This window comes from Scyliorhinus canicula, chromosome 9 (genome assembly GCF_902713615.1).
Source record: "Scyliorhinus canicula chromosome 9, sScyCan1.1, whole genome shotgun sequence".
NCBI classification, from domain to species: Eukaryota; Metazoa; Chordata; class Chondrichthyes; order Carcharhiniformes; family Scyliorhinidae; genus Scyliorhinus; species Scyliorhinus canicula.
In genome coordinates, this window is record NC_052154.1 from 156,458,231 (window position 1) to 156,482,546 (window position 24,316).

Sequence of the window (24,316 nt, forward strand, 5' to 3'; positions counted from 1 at the left end):
ACCCCACCCAAGGTCAACACCTCCACCCTATCTCCATAACCCAGTAACCCCACCCAACACTAAGGGCAATTTTGAACACTAAGGGCAATTTATCATGGCCAATCCACCTAACCTGCACATCTTTGGACTGGGAGGAAACCGGAGCACCCGGAGGAAGCCCACGCACACACGGGGAGGATGTGCAGACTCCGCGCAGACAGTGACCCAAGCCGGGAATCGAACCTGAGATCCTGGAGCTGTGAAGCAATTGTGCTATTCACAATGCTACCGTGCTGCCGTGCTTTATCTGATAAAGCAGTTCCATATTTCAAAACTCTGCTTTCATGCGTAGTCGTGATACTATCTCGGTGACGGATTCACCGGGGGACCTCTCCGCCTTATTAAATCAATATCTTAGAAAAATCACTAACGGGTCGGGTTTAAAGTGTTGCACCACGAGCACCATGAGCTGGTCAAACGATTGCTTATCTGGCCCAGCCGTGTACCATGCCTGCGTATTCCATCTCCAAACCGTAAGTTACGTTTTTGGTGCTACTCTTAGTTATTGCCTTGTTATGGATTTATGGAATATCTTTGGTATTTCCTTGATTTAACTTGCCAATATTTTTTCATGTCCTCTTTGATTTCCTAATTTCCTTTTTAATTTAATTGCCAAACTTTCTATACACCACTCACTCGGCTTCCAGTAGCTCTTGGCATCTGACACAAACATCCTGTTTGTCCTTTTGTTCTCTAAGCTCTTTGACATGTATGGGGTGTCTAGATTTGGGAGTCCCACACTCTATTTTGTGGCAACATGTTTGTTTTGAACCCTCTTTATCTATTCCTTGAATTCTTTCCACTGCTCTGGCACTTATTTACCTTCCAAGTAGCTATTACCAGTCCACTTCTGCCAAATCACATTTGAGCTTAGTAAAATTGGCATTTCCCTGATTTAAACTTTTATTCCTTATCTATCTTTATCCTTTTCCGTAACAATTCCAACTCTAACTGTTAAAATGTTTTCATTTTGTTTTGTACATGACATAAATACAGATATGTAGGGGCGGTGCCCCTGATGCTGTTTGTATTTATCGGTGCAGTTGCCTCGGCCATTGTTCGTTTCTTCTTCACTTTTTTTCTTACTCTCTCTCGCCTTGCTGTGGTTGTTGTGGCCGTTGTCTCCCCCCCCCCCCGGGCCCGTTTGTGTTCCCATATCTTGCTCCCCTCCATTGATCCCCCCCCCCCCCCCCCCCCCCTCCTTCCCCACTCTCTGACTCTCTGCTGCCCCCCCTTTCCATCCTGCTGGGTTTGGCTACCTCTTCTCTCTCTCTTTCTTTCTCTCTCTCTCTCTCTCTCTCTCTCTCTCTCTCCCCCTCCAAAACCGGTCTTCCCTCACTTTCCACTCTTCTATCTTGTCCTGCCTACTTATGTCTGGCTACTTATTTAATTATGCGTTGGCCACAAACAGGTCCAGGAACAGTCGGGTGAATGGCTCCCATGCTTTGAGGAAGCCATTTTTGACCCACAGATGGCGAACTAAATTCTCTCCATTTGGAGAAATTCCAATAGGTCGGACAGCCAGCTGAGCATGATTCTACAGCGTGCAGTCAGGGAGGCAAAGGCAAGGGCGTCCACCCTCCTCCCCAGGAGTAGATCTGGCTGGTCTGATACCCCGAAGACAGTCACTTTTGGACATGGCTCCATCCTCACCACTTTCACATCAAAGAAGTCTGTCCAGTACCCAGCATGTCTGGGGCAAGACCAGAACATGTAGGCGTCCTTAGCACTGTTCACATCTGTCCTCCACCTCCGGGAAGAACCTGCTCATTCGGGTTCTTGTTAAAGTGCGCACTATGTACCACCTTTATTTGCCTTAGGTTGAGTCTTGTGCATGTCGAGGTCGAGTTGACCCTGTGAGGTGCTTCGCTCCAGAATCCCCACCCTATTTCAAACCCCAAGTCTTCCTCCTATTTCCTCGTCGTGTCCAATTCGGTGTCGGCTGTCTCTATCAGTCTTTCGTACATGTCACTCAGTTCCCTCTGCCTAGGATGTCTGCATCCAGTAGCTCTTCTAGCAGTGTCTGTCGTGGTGGTCATGGGTACATCCTTGTCTCCTTCTATAGGAGGTTTTTCAACTGCAGGTACCTGAGTTCATTGCCCTTTGCTAGCTGGAATCTCTCCATCAATTCATCCAGTATTGTAATCCTACCGTTAATGTATAGGTCTGATGTCAAAGTCCCACTGCCTTGTTTCCACCTTTTGAAGCTGGCGTCAGTGAGTGCTGGTGTGAACTTATGGTTATTGCAGATGGGGGCTTTGTCGAGCATTTTGGTCAGTCCGAATTGCTTCCGTAGTTGGTTTCAAGTCTGGAGGGTGGCTATCACCACTGGGCTGCTGGAGTGTTTCTTGGGTGGGGTGGGAGTGCTGCCGTGGCGAGGGCCCGGAGCGAGGTCCCCATGCAGGAGACCTCCTCCACACAGACCCACACTGCTTCTGGCTCCTTTATCCATCCCCTCACTCTTTCTGCTGTCGTGCCCAGAGGTAGTATTGTAGTTTTGGGAGGGCTAGCCTGTCCCTGGATTTTGGTTTCTGTAGGACCTTCTTTGGGATCCCAGCATTCCCTCATCCCCCTCGAATCTTGCTCCGATCCCGAACCGCTCTAGTACATCTTGAGGCACTTCCATTCAACCCTGTCGAAGGCCCTTTCTGCATCCAGGGAGACGATCACCTCACGTGTTCTCTCCCCGGATGGGGTCATGATCATGTTCAACAAGTGCCTGATGTGCGATGTTAGCTGTCTACCTTTGACAAAGCCCGTTTGATCTTCTGGTACGCAGTTCTCCAACCTTTTGGCTGAATCTTGGCCAATATTTTGGCGCCTGCGTTTAGTAGTGAGATGAGTCTGTATTACCCGCACTCCGTTGGGTCTTTGTCTTTCTTGGGTATTAGCGAGATTAAGGCTTGTACTTGCATAGGTGGCAGTGTGCCCCTCGCCAGTGAGTTTTTGAACATCTCCTGCAGGTGCTGGGCCTGTGCTATCCCAGATTTTTTGTAGAAGTCCGCCGGGAACCAGTCTGGTCCTGGCGCTTTCCCCGCCTGCATGGAACTAATACTCTCCATGATCTCACCCAGTTCTAGCAGTGCATCCAAGCCCCGTATTCTGTCGTCCCCACGGCTGGCATGTTCAGTCCGTCGAGAAACTGTTTCATCCCTGAGTCTTCTGCCGAGGGCTCTGAGGTATACAGTCCTCAGTAAAAGGTCTCGAATTTTTGTTAACCTTGTCTGGGTCTGTTTCCAGTGTGCCTATGTTATCTCTAATTTGTGCAATCTCTCCAGTGGCTGCCTGCTTTCTCAGCTGGTGTTGGCTTTGTCTCCGTAACCGTATAGGGTCCCCCGTGCCTGGTGGAGTTGGTGCACCGCCTTCCTCGTGGGGAGCAGGTCAAAGTCCATTTGTAGCCCTTCCTCTTCGCCAGGAGCTCTACGGCCGGGGCCTCGGAGTATTTACAGTCTCCTTCCAGTATGGAGTCGACCAGTTGCTGCCTAGCCGTGCTCGCCTCTCTGTCTCTTCGCGCTTTAAAGGCTTTAATTTCCCCTCTCATCACGGCCTTTAGCGCCTCTCAGAACGTGGAGGGTGAGACCTCCCCGTTTTGGTTGTTTTTTGAATACTCACCTCTGGCCTGTGATACTCTCACTAAAGGTCTTGTCAGCCAGTAGAGCAGTGTCCAACCTCCATATGGGGCGTTGGTCACTGCCTGTCTCCAGCCTCATGTTCATATAATGTGGAGCGTGGTTGGAGATTACGATTGTGGAATATTCTGCATTGACCAGCCCTAGAAGTACCGATTTCCCCACTACAAAGAAGTCAATCCTCGAGTATATGTTGTGTACTGGAGTGAAGAAGGGGAACTCCTTCTTCCCTGAGTGGGTGAACTTCCAAGGGTCCACCGCCCTCATCTGCTCTATAAAGCGACCGAGTTCCTTCGTCATGTTCGAGGTCTTCCCCGTTTTGGGGTTCGACCTGTCTGTCTGTGGGTAACTCTAACTGAATTATGCTCTCTACCATTAAAATGCACTTTTATTGATGCCGGTTCCATCTATCCAGCTTCATTCCGTAAAGCCCAGAACTTCCCCTTTTAGCATATTATCCTTTCTCACAACTGTCATTGTTTATTTAACTAATATTGCAACAACTTCGCTTCCTGTAATCTCCCACTAAATTTTTATTCTTGTGTCTATCCCATCTGAAAACCCTGTAACCAGGAATGTTAATCTGCTATTCCTATCCTTTAAGCCATGTTTCTGTAATAAACAATGGTATTGTAGTTAACACTTAACCCGTTGCTGATTGTATCTCATCTTTTACCAATTCAGGACTTACTTTCTCCTCAATATCCTTCTCTTTGGCATATACTAAAGCAAAATACTTCTTTAATTTTGCTGGCTGCTCATCCTCGACCAACTCGCATTTCTATAATTTATAAAGACTAAAACTCAGTTCTGCTACTTAGGCACCCCCCTGCCCTTTTAATTCTCCTCCATGCATCAGCTACCTTCCAAGGTAAGATTATATTGGCATCCTTCCATTACCTTATTTGGCGTCACGACCCACCACTTATTCTTTACCGACCTCATGTGAATACCTTCCCACAGCTTTCCAAACAAATTCTGCTGACTGTTACTGCCACAAGGTTCTATGATGTGGAGATGCCGGCGTTGGACTGGGGTGAGCACAGTAAGAAGTCTTACAACACCAGGTTAAAGTCCAACAGGTTTGTTTCAAACACGAGCTTTCGGAGCACGGCTCCTTCTTCAGGTGAATGGAAAGGCTTGTTCCAGAAATGTTTATATAGACACAGTCAGAGATGCCCCGGAATGCGAGCACCTGCAGGCAATCAAATCATCAAAGATGCAGAGAGAGAGGTAACTCCAGGTTAAAGAGGTGTGAATTGTCCCAAGCCAGTTCAGTCGGTAGGCCTCTGCAAGTCCAGGCTTGTTGGTGGGGGCCGAATGTAATGCGACATGAATCCCAGATCCCGGTTGAGTCCGCATTCATGCGTGCGGAACTTAGCTATAAGTTTTTGCTCAGCAATTTTGCGTTGTCGCGTCTCCTGAAGGCCTCCTTGTAGAATGCTGACCCGGAGATCAGAGGCTGAATGTCCTTGACTGCTGAAGTGTTCCCCAACTGGAAGGGAACAGTCCTGCCTGTTGATAGTCGCACGATGCCCGTTTATTCGTTGTCGCAGTGTCTGCATGGTCTCGCCAATGTACCACGCTTTGGGACATCCTTTCCTGCAGCGTATGAGGTAGACTACATTGGTCGAGTCGCACGAGTATGCGCCGCGTACCTGGTGGGTGGTGTTTCCACGTGTAATGGTGGTGTCCATGTCGATGATCTGGCATGTCTTGCAGAGATTACCCTGGCAGGGTTTTGTGGTGTTGTGGTTGCTGTTCTGAAGGCTGGGTAATTTGCTGCAAACAATGGTTTGTTTGAGGTTGCGCGGTTGTTTGAAGGCCAGTAGTGGGGGTGTGGGGATGACCTTGGCAAGATGTCCATTCTCGCTGATGATGTGTTGGAGGCTGCGAAGAAGATGTCGTAGTTTCTCCGCCCCAGGAAAGTACTGGACGACGAAGGGTACTCTGTCAGTGGTGTCCCGTGTTTGTCTTCTGAGGAGGTCGGTGCGGTTTTTTGCTGTGGCGCGGTGGAACTGTCGATCAATGAGTCGAGCGCCATATCCCGTTCGTACGAGGGCATCTTTCAGCATCTGTAGGTGTCTGTTGCGCTCCTCCTTAGATACATAGAACAGTACAGCACAGAACAGGCCCTTCGGCCCTCGATGTTGTGCCGAACAATGATCACCCTACTTAAACCCATGTAACCCGTATACCCAACGATCCCCCCATTAACCTTACACTACGGGCAATTTAGCATGGCCAATCCACCTAACCCGCACATCTTTGGACTGTGGGAGGAAACCGGAGCACCCGGAGGAAACCCACGCACACACGGGGAGGACGTGCAGACTCCACACAGACAGTGACCCAGCCGGGAATCGAACCTGGGACCCTGGAGGTGTGAAGCATTGATGCTAACCACCATGCTACCGTGAGGCCCCCTTGTCTGAGCAGATCCTGTGTATACGGATACACAGGATCTGCTCAGACAAGGAGGAGCGCAACAGACACCTACAGATGCTGAAAGATGCCCTCGTACGAACGGGATATGGCGCTCGACTCATTGATCGACAGTTCCACCGCGCCACAGCAAAAAACCGCACCGACCTCCTCAGAAGACAAACACGGGACACCACTGACAGAGTACCCTTCGTCGTCCAGTACTTTCCTGGGGCGGAGAAACTACGACATCTTCTTCGCAGCCTCCAACACATCATCAGCGAGGATGGACATCTTGCCAAGGTCATCCCCACACCCCCACTACTGGCCTTCAAACAACCGCGCAACCTCAAACAAACCATTGTTTGCAGCAAATTACCCAGCCTTCAGAACAGCAACCACAACACCACAAAACCCTGCCAGGGTAATCTCTGCAAGACATGCCAGATCATCGACATGGACACCACCATTACACGTGGAAACACCACCCACCAGGTACGCGGCGCATACTCGTGCGACTCGACCAATGTAGTCTACCTCATACGCTGCAGGAAAGGATGTCCAAAAGCGTGGTACATTGGCGAGACCATGCAGACACTGCGACAACGAATAAACGGGCATCGTGCGACTATCAACAGGCAGGACTGTTCCCTTCCAGTTGGGGAACACTTCAGCAGTCAAGGACATTCAGCCTCTGATCTCCGGGTCAGCATTCTACAAGGAGGCCTTCAGGAGACGCGACAACACAAAATTGCTGAGCAAAAACTTATAGCTAAGTTCCGCACGCATGAATGCGGACTCAACCGGGATCTGGGATTCATGTCGCATTACATTCGGCCCCCACCAACAAGCCTGGACTTGCAGAGGCCTACCGACTGAACTGGCTTGGGACAATTCACACCTCTTTAACCTGGAGTTACCTCTCTCTCTGCATCTTTGATGATTTGATTGCCTGCAGGTGCTCGCATTCCGGGGCATCTCTGACTGTGTCTATATAAACATTTCTGGAACAAGCCTTTCCATTCACCTGAAGAAGGAGCCGTGCTCCGAAAGCTCGTGTTTGAAACAAACCTGTTGGACTTTAACCTGGTGTTGTAAGACTTCTTACAAGGTTCTATGACATTGTACATTATTCCCCTAGCTGCAGCTGGAGCAAATCTTCCAGCATCTTTTCCCTTCCCTCACGAAACCCATACTGAGAGAGAGCCCCACCCACATCCATGCAGTGAGCCATGAAGTTTGCATTTTCTCTGCTTGAGGGGCAGACTTAACTGACGATCATCTCCTGTTAGCCCTCTCAAACTGGAGAGGTGCAGTCTGTGCCAACGGACAGCCCCAACTGCCTCTGTCTGTCTCGAGCTGTTCGCTTCTGTTAGCAAGTTCACACATAAATTAATTTTTAAAACCCTCTATCACTATGGCGATGTAACATGATTTGAGGTGGTTCAAACACTAAAATTATTTGATTCTGCAGCCTATATGAACAATTTCTATCTCTAATGAAGTTTTACGACCCTCTTCCGCAGAACTGATTCAGAGTTGTTAGTTTATAGCTTATTTCATGGAGATACCCTCGTTCCACCAGGAGGTCTCGAAATGGATCACCTGTTTAAGTATTTTACCCCTTTCAGCTCTGACCTTGTGAGATAAACTTACGCTGGCTTCTTTTATTTTCCTCTGTTAGGTTTGTTTACCAGCTTCTAAACCAGGCTATTTCATTCATAACGCTTTTGACCTCCTACCTAAAAGATATGTTCCTGATACTAAAAGTTAAATTCCAAAACACATGAATTATGAACTAGATATTCACAACAAAAAAAAATGATCGAATCTGCTTCCACCACCCTTTCAGGGAGCGCATTCCCGATCATAACTTTCTGTACAAATGTTTTTTTTCTTCATTCCTGTCCATTTTTGCCGATTATCTTGAATCCGGTTGTCAATTCTGCTGCCAGTAAAAACAGGCTCCAGACTTACTCTGCTGGTGAATATAAATGAAATGAAATGAAAATCGCTTATTGTCACAAGTAGGCTTCAAAGAAGTTACTGTGAAAAGCCCCTAGTCACCACATTCCGGTGCCTGTTCGTGGAGGCTGGTAGGGGAATTGAACCCTGCTGCTGGCCTGCCTTGGTCTGCTTTCAAAGTCAGGGATTTAGCCCTGTGCTAAACCAGCCTCTTGTGCGACAGCATCTGTGAAGAGAGAAACAGTGTTAACATTTCAAGTCGAGTCTAACACTTTTTCAGAACGTCATATTCAACTCAAAATGTTTCTCTCTCCACAGATGCTGCCAGACTACTGTGTTTTTCCAGCACATTCAGTTTTTATTTCAGATTTCCAACATCCCCAGTATTTTGTTTTCTTTGATCAAAGAAGAATCATAGAATACCTACAGTGCAGAAGGAGGCCATTCAACCCCTCAAGTCTGCACCAATCCTCTGACAGAGCACCCTGCCCTAACCCCGTAATCTAACCTAGGGGCAATTTAGCATAGCCAATGCGGCTAACCGGCACATCTTTGGACTATGTGAGGAAACCGCAGCACCCGGAGGGAACCCACGCAGACACAAGGAGAATGTGCAAACTCTGCACAATCACGCACGGTCAGAATTGAGCCCGGGTCCCTGGTGCTGTGCGGCCGCAGTGCTAGCCACTGATTTACTCTACCTGAACCTTTCTTAGCTCCAGCTAGAAGCTGTTTGTTCTCTGTCCATTGTGATCAGTTTTGTTTATGGTATAGGTCTACATGTTGGGTCAGATTGTAGCCATTGGACTACGGACTTTTAAGACCCAGTGAATCCAACCCTCATTCTTGTGTTCAAATCAAGGACCTTGGGGCCCATTGGTAGTTTGTACGCAATCAGGTTATTGAATGAAGAACCTCCTGTCAGTATTATTATACAATTGGCTGTCTGTGTAGGCGGGTAGTGACTTTGCAGTTCTTTGTTCTTCTAGAAGATGTACGTTGCCACAGTGAGTATCCTAATAGCTTGAAATCTCTAATCAGAGTAATCTCTATTTTTTTCCTGTAGTCTTACAGTATATTGGTCAGGCATGACTTGGTCCTATGTTTAAAAAGCGATTAAATCTTATTGTGACAGGAATGGAAGACTTCCAGTTGTTGCACAGGAGGCAGAACCAGGATCCACATCTGTAACAGATGTGCTGGGAAGTATCCTAGCTGGGCAGGATGCCTTACTGATGGACAGTTCCGATGTTGTGATCAATAGGGATGGAACACTAAAGCCTAAAGATCGAGGTATTCTCTAAAATAGACCATTGAGTCGTTTAACTAAAATCTATAGTTAACTTCTGTTTAAGTAGTGGAAGATTGCTATTTCCTTTCATGATCTTTCTAGTGCATGCTAGTTATCTGGTTTATTGCTTCAATTGCCCTACTGAGATGATTTACATAAATCACCCACCAGATTTAATTTAAGAATATGAGAACCAGGAGGAGCATGAGTAGGAGTATAAGGCCATTCAGCCTTAAAGCCCGCTCCGCTATTCAATGAGATCATAGCTGATCTTCTATTTCAACACCATTTTCCAACACTATATCCGTATCCCTTGTTGTTCTTAATATGTACAAATTTATCGATCTCCCTCGTGAACATGCTCTACAACTGAACCTCCACAGTCCTCTGGGGCAGAGAACTCCAAAGATTCACCGCCATCTGCGTGAAGAAATTCCTCTTGTTTCAGTTCTAAATGGCCTGACGATTATTCTGAGACTGTACTCCCTGTTTCTGACGCATCTCCCCCCCCCCCCCCCCACCCCCCTAGGTGAACAACCCCAGCTTTTCCAATCTCCTGTTATCATCCTAATAAACCTCTACACCCCCCTCCAAGGACTTGCCATCCTTCTAAAGTGTGGTGTCCAAAAGGGCAATTCATTTGCAGGTGTTGTGTAATGTATTAATTTTACAATTTCCTTTCTGCTATTGCATCAGGACAACCTGGACAGTCAACATCAAGTAGCAGCAGAACTGGTGAGATTTCTGGTAGAAGTTCAACGACAAGTGCTTGCATCTCAGGGAACTCTGTAAGCACCTTGACAGAGGATGAGGAAACTGCTGGTCTCACTACTACTGCGAGACAGTTCTTGAGTACATTGCCATCTACATCTGGTTTAACATCTAAGCCAAGGCAACAAACCGCACCCAGCAATCTGAGACCTGCCTTTTCGGGAACATTTACTCCGATGCCTGAAATATCAGTTGGCCCCAGGCCAGGCGAATCGGTTTCTTTGCTCAATACACAACGGATGGGAGCATTTAGTAAAAGTGCTGGGGACAGTCAGAAGAGCACCAGTGGCTTCACACCTTTCAAATGGTTAAATAGTGCCTCCAATTTGCATTTCAAAATCAATATGGGCACACTGAACAGAATTCCACTCAAGCCCCCTGTTAGGAGGCTTGATATCTCAGAATTTCCCAGGATACCAAAGATCAAGAACCAGACTGGCGGCCTAGAGGTACAAACTGGCAACAAACAAAACAATGGCATATCTCGAGCCTGTATGAACAGACTCACAGACAGTGAACAGAATAACCAGGCTACAAAACCTATGGAATTGGGAAGTAGTGAAAAGAATAGTGAGAGAGCTGTCCAGCAATCTTCTACCACCACCAGTTCGGCTGGCTGTTCCAGTACCTTCCAAGAAAAACTACGAGGTCAAGACTTAATATCCAGCACGCCTGGACAGAGTTGTAAAAAAGTGACAAGTAACATTGGTCATTTGAGGTTACCCAAGTTGGATGCCTACGACCCATTTGAACCCACAGATGATGAAGTTCAGCATTGCATCAAAAAAGACAAGAATGCTTCACAATTGAAATTCACTGTAAAAAAAGAAATAGATGAAATATATGATCCTTTTGAACCTACTGGCTCTGACCCGTCATCATCTAGTTCCAGTCCTGATAGGAATGGGTCAAGATCTGAGGTTGAGTCCCCAGTGCCCAGCCCTTGTGATGCTATTTCTGAAGATGATGAAGACACAAGTAATACTTTAAATCATTACTTTAATATTGAAACTGCACATATGTCCTGCACACAGCAGGCAGTGCCTTTTAAAATCAAATTTGAACCTCTGACAATAAATAGACCAACTGACAGTCCTGATCGTTGTAAATCTTTGTTCCCTGAGGCAGAAGCTATAAGTGAATCTCAGGATGACATTGGCGATGAGGATATGAGATTGGGTTTAGAATCCGATGTGAGGAATTGGGACGATACATTCACAAATGAAACATATTGCAGCTTTAGAACATTGTCTAAAGACAAACCCAAGTCTGAACGGCAGACAGTAAATACAGTTAGTGATGTTATTATTTCTTGTGTATATTCAGATGAGGGTACTTTGCGAACTGTCAACAAGATCAGTTGTGTGCGAACTGATGCAGATACTTCATCAGAAAATGAACTAAGGAAAATAGTGAGTAAAAAGCTCCACACCAAATCAAAGGTTCGCTCGAGGTCACGATCGAGATCAAGTTCTCACAGCCACTCCAAATGCAAGAGCTCAGTATCTGAAGAGCGTAAAGGTTACAGGTCAAGGTCAAGATCAAAAGAACGGAAGAAGTTGAGGTCAAGCTCGAGAGAACGACGGAGATCAAAATCCAGGTCAAGGTCTCGTTCCAGCAGCTCTGAGAAGTTCAAAAGACGAAAACCTAAACTGGATAGGAACAAGGAAAAAAGGAGGCGACGTTCCAGATCAAGATCTCGAGAAAGGAGGTCGGCAAGTTCTTCCTCTGGTGCATCTGCAGACAGTCACAGGAGAAGAAGGAAATTTTCAGGGTCAAGGGACCACAAAGGCTCCTCTAGACACTCTTGGAGCAGTGAGAAGGGAAAAAGAAAGCAGTACCGACGAGAGCAAAGCCGGGAACAGTACGAGAGGGAACAGTACGAGAGGGAACAGTATGAAAGGGAACAGTATGAAAGGGAACAGTACGATAGGGAACAGTATGATAGACGGAGCAGAAGATCGACCTCCTGGTCCAGGGAGAGACGACGTTCGAGATCATGGTCTAGATCCAGAGATAAGAAAAAAGTATGGCCTAAATCTAGGGAGAAAATAAGGTCTTGGTCCAGATCTAGTTCTAGAGAAAGAAGATCATGGTCTAGATCTAGTTCCCGTGATAAGCGTAGATCTCAAACGAGGTCAAGTTCCAGAGAGAAGAGAAAATCAGCCAGATCTAGGGAAAAGAGAAGATCAAGGACTCGTTCTAGATCCAGGGAAAGGAGAAAATCCAGTACTCTATCAAGAACTTGTTCGAGATCGAAAGACCAGAGCAGATCAAGATCAAGAGATAGGTGCCAACAATCAAAATGGCAATACCCAGAGGTAGACGGGAAGCAAATTTTCTTTCACGAGAAAGTAAAGTTTGGCGAGAAGGATGAAGAGCAAAAGAAAGTTTCAACATGCAGAGATTATGAGCCTTTGGAGATGGAAGCCTCAGTAAAGCAACTACTTATTTCTTGTGAAGCTGAAAGCTTGCAGGAAAGTAACTTTATACCGGTTATTCAGAGTCTACCCCGTTCAGTAGCCATTGAAGAGGAATCAATACCATTCTTTGACGAAGTACAGGAAGAAACAATCCAGAAAGAATTTCTTGAGCCAAACAAGGACTCCAGCTGTAAAAGTGAGAATTTAGGAGAAAATATTATTGATGCTTTTGTTGAATTTGGCCATGTTTGGGAAAGTAATGATGCCAGCACAAACCAGGCTGAAATAGTAACGAGTCCCAATATTGTGGAGTGTATCCGCATCAAAAGTCCTTGCTACCAAGACCCTGCTGTTTCAACTGAGGTTTCTATTCCACTAATATGCCTGGACAAACAGGAGGAGATCCCACTCTTGTCAGAAAATGAAGAAGCAATCTCGAGACCTGAGGCTGAACTTTTTCACGAAAATTTGCCAGTGGAATCTGACACACTTTTACCTCTAACTGAGAATTCCACCACTGCTGATTCAATGGTACCTGCAGAAGATCAAGATGAATCTGTGGACACGTGTACAGTTGAGGAACAACAAAGCCCTAGCACTCCGGTGAATGAGGTAGTGGCTTTACCTAAGAACGAGCACCCAGAGAGCTGTTCAACAGGCACAAACTCCAAGAAGGATGAACTAAACCATGAGACTGTGTCAGCTGACCTTGGTTCAGGCAATGTAAATAAGGAAGAAGAAACACAGAGTGATATGATTGGAAATGACTTGTCGGAGAGAAAGCTAGAATCGATGAAAACAGAGAACAATAGGGAGTATGAGGAAATTCCCCTCCTGGAACCGACAGAGCCAGAGCCTGTGAAAGTCAAGACTGAGCCTGAAACTGCTTTACAAAGCACAGTGGTGAAAACCAAACCCATCGTGAAGAGAGTGACTTGGAACCTGGAGACAGAGGAGAAGGATGAGACTCCCTCTGGGAGGCCTGCTAGTGAGTATAATTACTTCTTGTATTGTACCCTTTGAATTCTGGTTGTACAGACAAATTGCAGATTGTGTCCCTTTAGGCAGTGTTATGGGCCAGGGTTTAGAGAACACCAAAGTGTATCATGGAGTTCACCTGACCCACAATTTTTCATAGATTTTGGTTATGGGGAGCACACAGCCCACTCTACAGGTGTGATGCAACAGAGATCTAAAGTACTTTTAAAACAAAACAATGTTTATTCTATGAATCCAGTAAACATTTTATAAACACACAGTAAACATCTTAGCAACTATCAACTCAAATACTCCCCCCAAAGAATACAGTACTCTATAAGTAACCATTAATCTTTACTGGCAACATCCATAAAACATATACCCTCTTTAACAAAAATAGCAGATTTTAAATTCTCTACTGCGAGCAGTTATCACTTTTAAATTAGCAAGCGATCTGAAAATACTCTTTACATGCAGAGAGATCAAAATTACACCTCGTTTGGCTGGATGCAGCTCCAACTTTGAAAACATAACTAAACACACACTGTAGCTGCCGGCTCAAAAATGAAAGTAAAACAGATAGGCGGTCCAGCTCCACCCACACTCTGACATCACTGCAGCTACTTGATAAACACCATTTCTTAAAGGTATATCCACTACAGATATTTGATAAACATCCATTTCTTAAAGGTACTCTCACATGAAGCAGATTGCACTGAAGGCGAAGGTTCAATGAAATGTTACAGGATTTCATGTGAACACTATCCTGTTAGCAGGACATGCAATATTGAGAAGGATTGTAGTGTTCACTTTGAGGTGTGTTCTTCACTAGTGCAGCTTTTTGAAGTTAGAAAAAGTTTTTTTTGCCAGTTTCACTAACTCCTTTTTGCTAGACTTGAGTTTGCCAGCATGAGTTTGTATTCCATTCAGAAACGCTGCCTCGGGTTTTGAGGGACACCGAAATGTCCGTGTTCACTGTCATTACCTCTTTGAATCTGACTGCAATTTCAACAGTCTGCAAGTGCAGATTAATGTGAAAATCCTGACGTTGCAGTCGGTCAATCACTTCTCTGCCACGTGCTGCATTGTGGACATAGATGGCAAAAGAATGGCAGGGGGGGAGAAATTTGAATTTTCTCTTCTAAATTGCTCTGCCTGAAAGAGAATTGCATAAATACTTGAAGGAGAAATAATTACATGACTGGGGCAAGAACAGGGAATTGCAATGAATTGGATAGCTCAGAGCCAGAAAGGGTAGGATGGGCAGAATGGTCGCATTCAATGCAATACATTTCTAAGTTACCTCAGCCTGTAGATCTGTTTTGCTTTTAGCTGGGAGCTCAGCACATCAGTCTTGACAGACAAGGCTGAAGCATCTGTATCCTTTCACCAGAAGTACTGACTAGATGGTCCACCTCGGCCTCCTCCTGAGTCCCCAGTATCACAGGTGCCAGTCTTCAGCTGTTTTGATTCACTCCATTTCAAATTTCTATTTGTCTTTTACCAAGAGAAAATGTGTATGAAGCCAGGAGCCACAAATTCCTTTGAGAAACAAAAAATCTTAGCACGCAAGATTGTACACAATTAAACATTAGTCTTGTAGAACATTCCCCCAATAAGATTATTTCTTGGTTATTCTCACAAATGAACACTCCTTTAGGCAATTGTCATTATAGATATTCAATCTATGAAATTTCACAAGGTACAGCCCACTGTTGTTGTAGGAGAGGTATTCCACTGGACTTCTCACTCGGTCTCCTACTCGCCTGAGCAAATTCAAGACTTTAAACCAAAATTCTGTTCTCTGGAACAACCAGACAGTTGTCTGGAAGCTGGAGACTGCTCACTTATCATCTTTTTCCAGCACAGAGCACATTCCAGGAACTCTTAACTCGCCACACGTCAACACGGCTTCCAAACTCTCATGAAATGTTTTTTCTCTTTCATCTTTTCCCATTGTCCTTATCCTTCTTTGAAATGAACCTTTCCAAGGATACAGCAATCTTTTGTGTTCTCCTTATGGCCATCCCTTCAGGTAAAATAAAATGCAATAACTTTGCCTTATTTATGTATGACCTTTTTCTAAATTGTAAACTCTTCTTACCTCCCTTTGAAATGCAACAGCTAAAAATCCAAATCCTCACTTATCTCGAATGCAAAATTCTACCCATGTTGCATTTACCTGTAGAACGTCTAAGTCTGCCCGATTCACTTTAAATGCCTACCTTTCACACCTAGCCCCTTTGATGTCCTCAACTTTGTATGCACTTTAGACCCTGGCTTAACTAAATTAGTCACACTCACACAGCTCCCACAATCTTGCTTTACAGGATACCACAGTAAAGCCCAGAAATATTAAAAAATAAAATTTTCTTCACGTAATGGAGCAGGCTGTGTCCATATGCAGCAAGACCTGGACAACATTCAGGCTTGAGTTGATGGGTGACAACATAGGAACATGGAACTTAGGAGTGGGAATAAGCCATTTAGCCCTTTAAGCCTGCTCAACTATTCAATGAGTTCATATCTGATCTCGTAGTCTCAGCTCCACTTTCCTGTCTGTCCCCTATAACTCTTGACTCCTTTGAAAAATAAAAATCTAATCAACTCCGCCATGAATAAATTTAAAGACCCAGCCTTCACTAACTTCTGGTAAGAGGGCAGCACGGTAGCGCAGTGGTTAGCACTGCTGCCTCACGGTGCCAAGGACCCAGGTTTAATCCTGGCCCTGGGTCACCGGCAATGTGCAGTTTCCACATTCACCCTCCCAACCCAAAGATGTGCAGGGTCGGTGGATTGGCCACACTAAATTGCCCCTTAATTAGAAATTTTAGAAAAAACTTGGGAAAAGAATTCTCCACTCTAATGACCCTCTGAGGGAAAAAGATTATCCTCATCTCTGCCTTAAAAGGGAACCTCTTATTTTTAAACTTTGTCTCCAAGTCTAGTTTCCCCAACTAGAGAAAACATCCTCCTGGTATCCATTCTTTCCAGGCCCCGCAAAATCCTGGTTGTTGCAATAAAATCACCTTTCATTCTTCTAAATTCCAATAGGTATAGACCTAATCTGTTCGATCTTCATAAGATAAGCTCTTCATACTACAGTAGTAGTGGGTCAGTTGTGTTGCACACGTGCCAGGCAATGACCATCTCCAACAATCGAGATTTAATCATCGCCCCATAACATTCAATGGCTTTACCATCTCTGAATTCCTAACCAACAACATCGGGGGGGGGGGGGGGGGGTTTCTATTGACCAGAAACTTAAATAGATTGGCCAAATAAATACTCTGGTTGCAAGTGCAGGCAAGTGGCTGGAAATTGTGCAGCGAGTAGTTTGCCTCTGACTTTCAAAGCCTGACCACCATCTACAAGGCACAAATCAGGGGTATGATGGAATATTCCCCACTTGCCTGGATAAGTACAGCTCCAACAACACTGAAAAATCCCAACACCATCCAGGACAAAACAGCACACTTGGCCGAACCCCATCCACCAGCTTAAACATTCACTCCCTCTATGACCTATACACAGTAGCAGCAATGTGCTCTGTGGAAACTCCTTCGACACCACCATGACTTTAGACGGTCAAGGGCAGCAGATACATCACCACCTACAAGCTCCTCTCCAGTCACACATCATCCTAACTTAGAACGATATCACCGTTTCTTCACTGCTGCTGAGACAAAATCCTGGAACTCCCTTCATAATGTTTGTGTACCTACCCCACATAGAGTGCAGCGGTTCAACATGGTCACCACCAACTTTTCAAGGGCATTTAGAGATAAGCAACAAATGCTAACCTTGCCAAAGATGCTTAAATCCCATGAAAGGATTTTTAAAAACCTGGGCCTATCAATGCACCAGGTAGTCAAAAATATATATGTGATTTGTAACTCTTATTTTTTTTAAATTTTGAATATCCAATTCATTTTTTCCAATTAAGGGGCAATTTAGTGTGGCTAATCTACCTACCTTGCACATCTTTGGGTTGTGGGGGCGAAACCCACGCAAACGCGGGGAGAATGTGCAAACTCCACACAGACAGTGATCCAGAGCCGGGATTGAACCTGGGACCTCGGCACCGTGAGGCCACAGTGCTAACCCATGCTCCACCGTGCTGCCACTGTAACTCTATTTTAACAACATGGAAAAAGATCCTTAAATGAGCAGAGCTCAAAGCTAGTATTTCTGTTCATGAGATAAAGAGTAGGCTATGTCGTTTCAACATGCGACCGTTTGGCATTCTCATGCCTTGCTGCTTAAATTGAGATTGGCAGTTGTGGCCAGTCTTGTTCAATTTGCACACACTTCATCAGATTCAGACTTTATTCCTCTGGCTCAGACATTAGTTATCGCAACAGTAAGTAACATTCAGCTCCACCTTCCTATATTGGAGGCACCTGTACAGAGATGGATATGGGCAAGTAATTAAATATTCTGTACATGCAGAAGGAAGACAATTCAGCCCATTTCTTCCAACACTGCCCCCCGCTCCCATTCCCCAAATTAGGCATCTAAATTGCTTCTTAAATAATCCCACATTTTGGATACTTTAAACTGGGTCAAATGTCAGTGTTGACACTATTGTGTGGGAACGCTAGGTTTAAACTGGGGGGGTGGGGTGAATGGATGGGATGAATAGGTGGTGTAGGGATGAGGGGATGGGCGGATCAGGGACATTTGGAGGGGAGGTTTGCTGGGCTAGAGGAGCTGCGCGTGAGATTTCAGTTACCAAAGGGGAGTGTGTTTAGGATGAGGTGGGGATGACAGGATTGGGGATATATGTGGGTGGTTGGGAGAGCAGGACCAGACAGTAGTGAAAAGGATCAAGTGCAAGTGGGAGGAGGAGTTGGGAAGGGAGATAGGATGGGGACTTTCATGTGAGGTAATGCGGCCAGTGAACTTAACCTCCTCCTGCACAAGAATCAGATGGATGCAATTTAAGTTGATACACAGGTACCACATGACTCGGGCTCGGATGAGTGGGTTTTTTCCAGGGTCAGCAGACAGGTGTGAAAAATGTGGGAGGAGGCTGGCGAATCATGCTCATATGTTCTGGGGGTGTGAGAGTTGGAGAACTTCTGGGAGGCATTGTTTGTGACCCTATCAAGGATTGTAGTGGTTGAGGTGAAGCCCGATTGATGGTGCTTTTTGGGGTGCGGGAGCTCCTGGAGAAGAAGGGGGACGATTTTGTGACCTTTGCCTCTCTGATTGCCCGGTGACGGATACTTTTGAATTGGAGGGCTGCCACGCCACCAGGGTGGTGGCATGGCTGGGGAATCTGGACGTATTTCTCAGTTTGGAGAAAATCAAATTTGCCGTAAGGGGGTCAGAGAAGGGCTTTAAGGTATGGGGGAGGCCATTCATGGCTATATTTGAAGAGCTGTTTGTCACTGGGCTGGGGGGGGATTAAAAGCGGGAAAATTTACAAACTGTATACTTGAATTGGATAGTAAGCTTGTGTTGTTTTGTTGAATGTATTTGGAATAAAATATCTTTTTTTTAAAAAAAGTAATCCCACAGTTTTGCCTCTATTATTCTGACTCGTGATCGCTCTTAGTGCAAAGAAGAATTTCCTGATATCAGTCTCCAAAGTGCCCTTCTCTAGTTTAAACCTATTTTGACCTCTCTCTTAATGTCATGCCTCACCATCTATCTCTTGCCTAAATTTGCGGTCACCTGACCTAATACCTCTTTCATAATATTAAATGCTAGAAATACTCAGGAGGCTAGGCAGCATCAATTCTGATCAAAGGACAGTGCCCCAATCATTAATTCTGTTTCTCGACCAAATGCTGTCTGATCTGCAGAAAACTTTCTGTTTTTATTTAATATTTTCGGAATCTGTAGCCAATCCGCCTAACCTACACATCTTTGGGTTGTGGGGGTGAAACCCATGCAGACACGGGGAGAATGTGCAAACTCCACACAGACCATGACCCAGTGCCGGGATCGAACCTGGGTCCCAAGTGCCATAGACAGCAGTGCTAACCACTGTGCCGCCCACAGTCAGTATATCTGCTAGAGCTTTGATTAAGGTGTTGTAAAAGTGAGGTGATTATTGATTTTGGAGGTGCAGTATTCTGCTCATAAATTTGAGAATCATTTACTTGTTATCTAATGGAATATTGTTTATGTTTAAAAGACAACTGGGATGTCGATAATTTTTTGAGGGTTAAGTGATTGGTCCTGACTTAACAGATCATGGGACATCTTGTGGGAGGAGATAGAAGAATGTCTTCTGCTTTGGATACAGATTATGTAATTAAAGGGAGGAGCCAGGTCTGTCTGAAAAGGTTAGTTCTTCCTCGGATTTTAATCTGAACAGAGATGTTTTAGACTCTCTCTCCAAAGATCCTGCACAGAGAAAAGCAAGTAAAATGGTTGTTAATTTTATTCATGAGTAATATTTGAACTATATTGGTTTTCTTAATTGGGATATAGTGTCAGGTTTTGGAAGTAAGTTAAAGTTTCTTCTTCCACTTAAGAACTGTTGGTAACTGTTAACTAAAGCTATTTCGCTGATAATGTGGATAATTCTGTGTTTAAATTTAAGTTTGTTTTTACATTAAAAATACCTATCGGTCAGTGTTATCACTCTGTGATGCAGTAACCTTTCATCACAGTTTTAAAAGTTTCAAATAGTTGGATTCTTGCCCGGGATCTAACAGCTTGGGTCAGATCTTGTCTGCCAATAGCCCTGTGAAATGCCTTGGAACATTTTTGCAACATTAAAGAAACTATATACGTGCTCAAAATAAAGGCAGCTCTGAAGAAGTCATATGGACTCAAAACATTAACTCTGTTCTCTCACCACAGATGTTGCCAGACCTCTTGTGTTTTTCCAGCATTTTCTGTTTTTGTTGTGTACATGCATGTTGTGTCTCTTGATTATAATGCAATATTGTAGGTTTCTTTTTCTATGTCCTTAACAGCCGTATATCCCTCTTTAAAATTATCTTGCTGAAGTACCCTCCCCTTTCCAGTCTTTATAACGCAGTCTCTCCAGTTTTTTTCTCAATGGCTCAGACTTCTGACACTGAAAATCAGACTTGTGGCTTCTCTGTACTGTCCCCATTAATGGAATAACTCCTTTATTTCCTGGTGGTCAGTGCTCCAGCTCTTGTGGTCCAATGTGAGCTCTGTACAGTCTCATCATTACCTCTTCTGACATATATTCCACCATTCTGGCTGCAGTTCAGTATCCTGTTAATTGCTGCTGCACACTGGTTAACATGCTTAGTGCTTAATTTACTGTGACTGACAGAGCTCTTACAGCTCCATTCACGGCGTACGAGTGATTCACTCTCTTATTTTGTTCACCCCATGTGTAGTGTTTTGCCTTTCTCTGCATTAAGTTTCATCACACACCCTCTGCTCACTTTATGTATTTTATTCAACTCATTCTGTAATTTCAGAGCTGCCTCATTCAATCCCTCCGCCCCCTCCTGGTCTGGCATTATCTGAATATATCCTCCCATAGTCCAAAGATGTGCAGGTTAGGTGGATTGGCCATGCTAATCTTCCCCTTGGAGTCCAGGGTTGTGCAGGCTGGGTTACGGGGATAGGGTGTGGTAGACAGGGGAGTGAAACAGGGTAGAGTGCTCTTTCGGAGAGTCGGCGCAGACTCAATGGGACAAATAGACTGCTTTTTACTGTAGGAATTCCATGATTCTATTATATGTTAGCTTGGGGAGGGTAAAATGTTAATTAAGATCTCATGCCTATTTAAACCTGAAGCATATTATCACATTAAGCATTGTAATGATGCTATTCGGATCAGATGTTGGATTTAAAGCTGTCCTCTGTGTTTACAGGGACTCCATTCTCCTTCAGGATGCACAGATTTAACAAAGAAGGCATCTGGAAAGCTCCAGAAACAAGTCCACCGCCAAATCAGGTGCCGATGTTCCAGCCTCCAGCAGCAAATTTTATGATTCCTCCTCCAATTTTTCCTGGTCTATTTCCACCTCAGGTTAGTGACTGCTCTCAATCTTGCAGATAGTTGTCTGGCATATTTCTGCTTCTCCAGTGATTATAGTGGTTAAGGGTTCGTGCCAAATGCAAACTTTTTAATTCCTTTCTAGACCAATTGCACATGTCAAATTAATTTAAGATAAATTAAATGTAGGAACCTGCATATAATCCCTCGAACCTGTTCTACTGGTCAGTGAAATCATGGCTTATCTGTGTCTTCCATACAACCCTCTTGACTCCATGTCTTAAATACCCGGGGCTAGCAAAAACCTATTGATTCCAAAACAGTTGCAATGCAGGAGTGTTGAATTTCAATTTTATTATAATTTAGTGTCAGTTTGCTTTAAGTAATACAAGTGAGATGAGCTATTTAATCTGTCATAGCGAATAATTAGGTCTCTAGTGAGCACTGTCACTGAAAATATAAGTAGATTCCCCATGGATATCTGGCAGTAGGGGCATTAACCAAAGGACACATTTTTAAGATAGTTGGCAAATGACTCAAGGGGAAATTATAACTTTTTATGTCAATGAGTTGTTGTGATCTAAAATTTAATAGTAGTAAAAACAAATTTGATAGTGACTTTCAAAAAGGAATTGGACAAACATTTAAGAAGGATAAGGAAATAATCTATAATTCTTAAAGCTCTGCCACAGGCCCATTGGACGGAATTGCCTCCTTCTGAGCATCATTCTATAATTGAAACGAAAACACAAATTGAACTGACTGTGAAAAACAGCATTTTCCCAATCTGTGACCTCTCCGAAAGGCAGCAAGTGATTGGGAACACCATCACCTCCAAGTCTTGACTTGGAACTATATTGCTGTTCTTTCACTGTTGCTGGGTTAAAAATCTGGAACTCTCTTCCTAACAGCACTGTGGATGGACCTATAACCCAGGAACTGCAGCAGTTTAAGACTTTGGCTCGTCGGCACCTTCTCAAAGGCAATTAGGGATGGGCAATAAATGCTGGATTAGCCAACAATACTCTCATTCCACAAATGAATAAAATGTTCAAACTACCTGACCAGTAAAGTTCACAACATGCATAAGGTTATGCCAAGCCAACATCACATTGTGTTGTTAATTTTAGGAAGTGAATGGCTGGACAATCGTACGCCATACTTTAAATAGAGCAAATGGTTTTGAGAACTCCACTTTACTGGTATACTTTCTCTTCCATTTGCTGCATTTTAGTCCACCCCTGCCTCTTAGTCACGCAGCTCACCACACTAGACTTATTCTCAGACCCATGTCAGTTGTTCTTCAACTGGCCACTAGGCAGTGTGTGAAATTGAAAGGGTTGACTTAATCCTTTGACCGACTTCAGGTTTGTTTTATTATCAGAAGGGACTAAAGTCAGAAGTGGCCCTATCAGAAGATTATTTTATTCCTTTAGATTTGAACACAGTTGTAATTAATACGTATACATGGAAGGGTGCTGTGAATGATTACACCAACTTCTCACTTTGGGGAATTTTATTGGGGCCCCAAGAATGATCTATTCATCATCAATTGTATGAGGTTTTTATTTTTTAATGTTGCGGAGTAGAACCTTTCCTCTTTTAGGCCCTCAGTGATAATATAAAGCCCCCCCCCCCCCCCCCCCCCCCATGTATGGTGTTGCAACGATGCCGTGTAAAGGTTGTTCTAGCACGAGCATTCTACTGCACCTTTTGCTTCAGTTTTTCGCTCCTGAACATTATGTGGCTTCTCTAAACAAGACAGCCAGTTAGTTCTGTGAGATGGGTGTCCATCCCCATTCGGAGCTGAATTAAGAATGTTCCAAGCTCTTTTTGCATAAGACAGGAGATATTCATCCAATCAGGCTGGGCAGACTTTGAACCTAGATCCTAGGAAGTGGAATAATGAGTCTGTCAGGGACTTGAGGAGTTTTGTTGGAAATGTGTTTTTGGGACAGTCTCAACAAAGGGGAGGTGGTGAAATGAAATGAAAATCACTTATTGTCACAAGTAGGCTTCAAATGAAGTTACTGTGAAAAGCCCCTAGTCGCCACATTCCGGCACCTGTTCGGGGAGGCTGGTATGGGCTGGTGTAGTGGTATTGTCGCTGGATCAGTAATCCAGAGACCCAGGCTCTTGGGTCCCAGGTTTGAATCCCACCATCGCAGATGGTCAAATTTGAATTCAATAACTTTGTCATAAAAACCCATCTGGTTCACTAATGTCCAGGGAAAGAAATAAGACCATAAGACATAGGAGTAGAATTAGGCCACTCGGCTCATCGTGTCTGCTCCGCCATTCAATCATTGCTGATATTTTCTCATCAACATTCTCCTGCCTTCTCCCCATAAACCGTGATCCTCTTATTAATCAAGAACCTATCTAACTCTGTCTTAAAGGCACTCAATGATTTGACCTCCACAGCCTTCTGCGGTAAAGAGTTCCACAGATTCACCACCCTCTGGCTGAAGAAATTCCTCCTCATCTCTGTTTTAAAGGATCATCCCTTTAGTCTGAGATGGTGTCCTCTGGTTCTAGTTTTTCCTACAAGTAGAAACATCCTCTCCACGTCCACTCTATCCAGGCCTCGCAGTATCTTGTACGTTTCAAGTTCTGACTCTCCAACAGTTCCGTGCCCCTTCAGTACTGACTCCAACAGTGCAGCGCTCCCTCATTACTAACTCTCGAACAGTACAGCGCCCCCTCATTACTAACTCTCGAACAGTGCAGTGCCCCCTCATTACTGACTCTCGAACAGTGCAGCGCCCCCTCATTACTGACTCTCCAACAGTGCAGCGCCCCCTCATTACTGACTCTCCAACAGTGCAGCACCCCTTCATTACTGACTCTC

At 44.7% G+C, this 24,316-nt stretch overlaps 1 protein-coding gene across 6 annotated transcripts in view; it reads left to right on the top strand.

Moving 5' to 3' along the window:
- The window catches only part of phrf1 (PHD and ring finger domains 1), a 144,188-nt gene that overhangs the window by 102,539 nt on the left and 17,333 nt on the right, over window positions 1-24,316 (top strand). For 5 of the 6 annotated variants that reach the window (XM_038808010.1, XM_038808007.1, XM_038808008.1 and 2 more), the window contains 3 exons: window positions 9,193-9,350; window positions 10,045-13,530; window positions 21,341-21,498. In XM_038808010.1, coding sequence (XP_038663938.1) covers window positions 9,193-9,350; window positions 10,045-13,530; window positions 21,341-21,498 — 3,802 coding nt within the window. Of the gene's footprint in view, window positions 1-9,192; window positions 9,351-10,044; window positions 13,531-19,724; window positions 19,820-21,340; window positions 21,499-24,316 lie in introns of those variants that run through there. The other variant, XM_038808012.1, reaches the window with a different exon arrangement.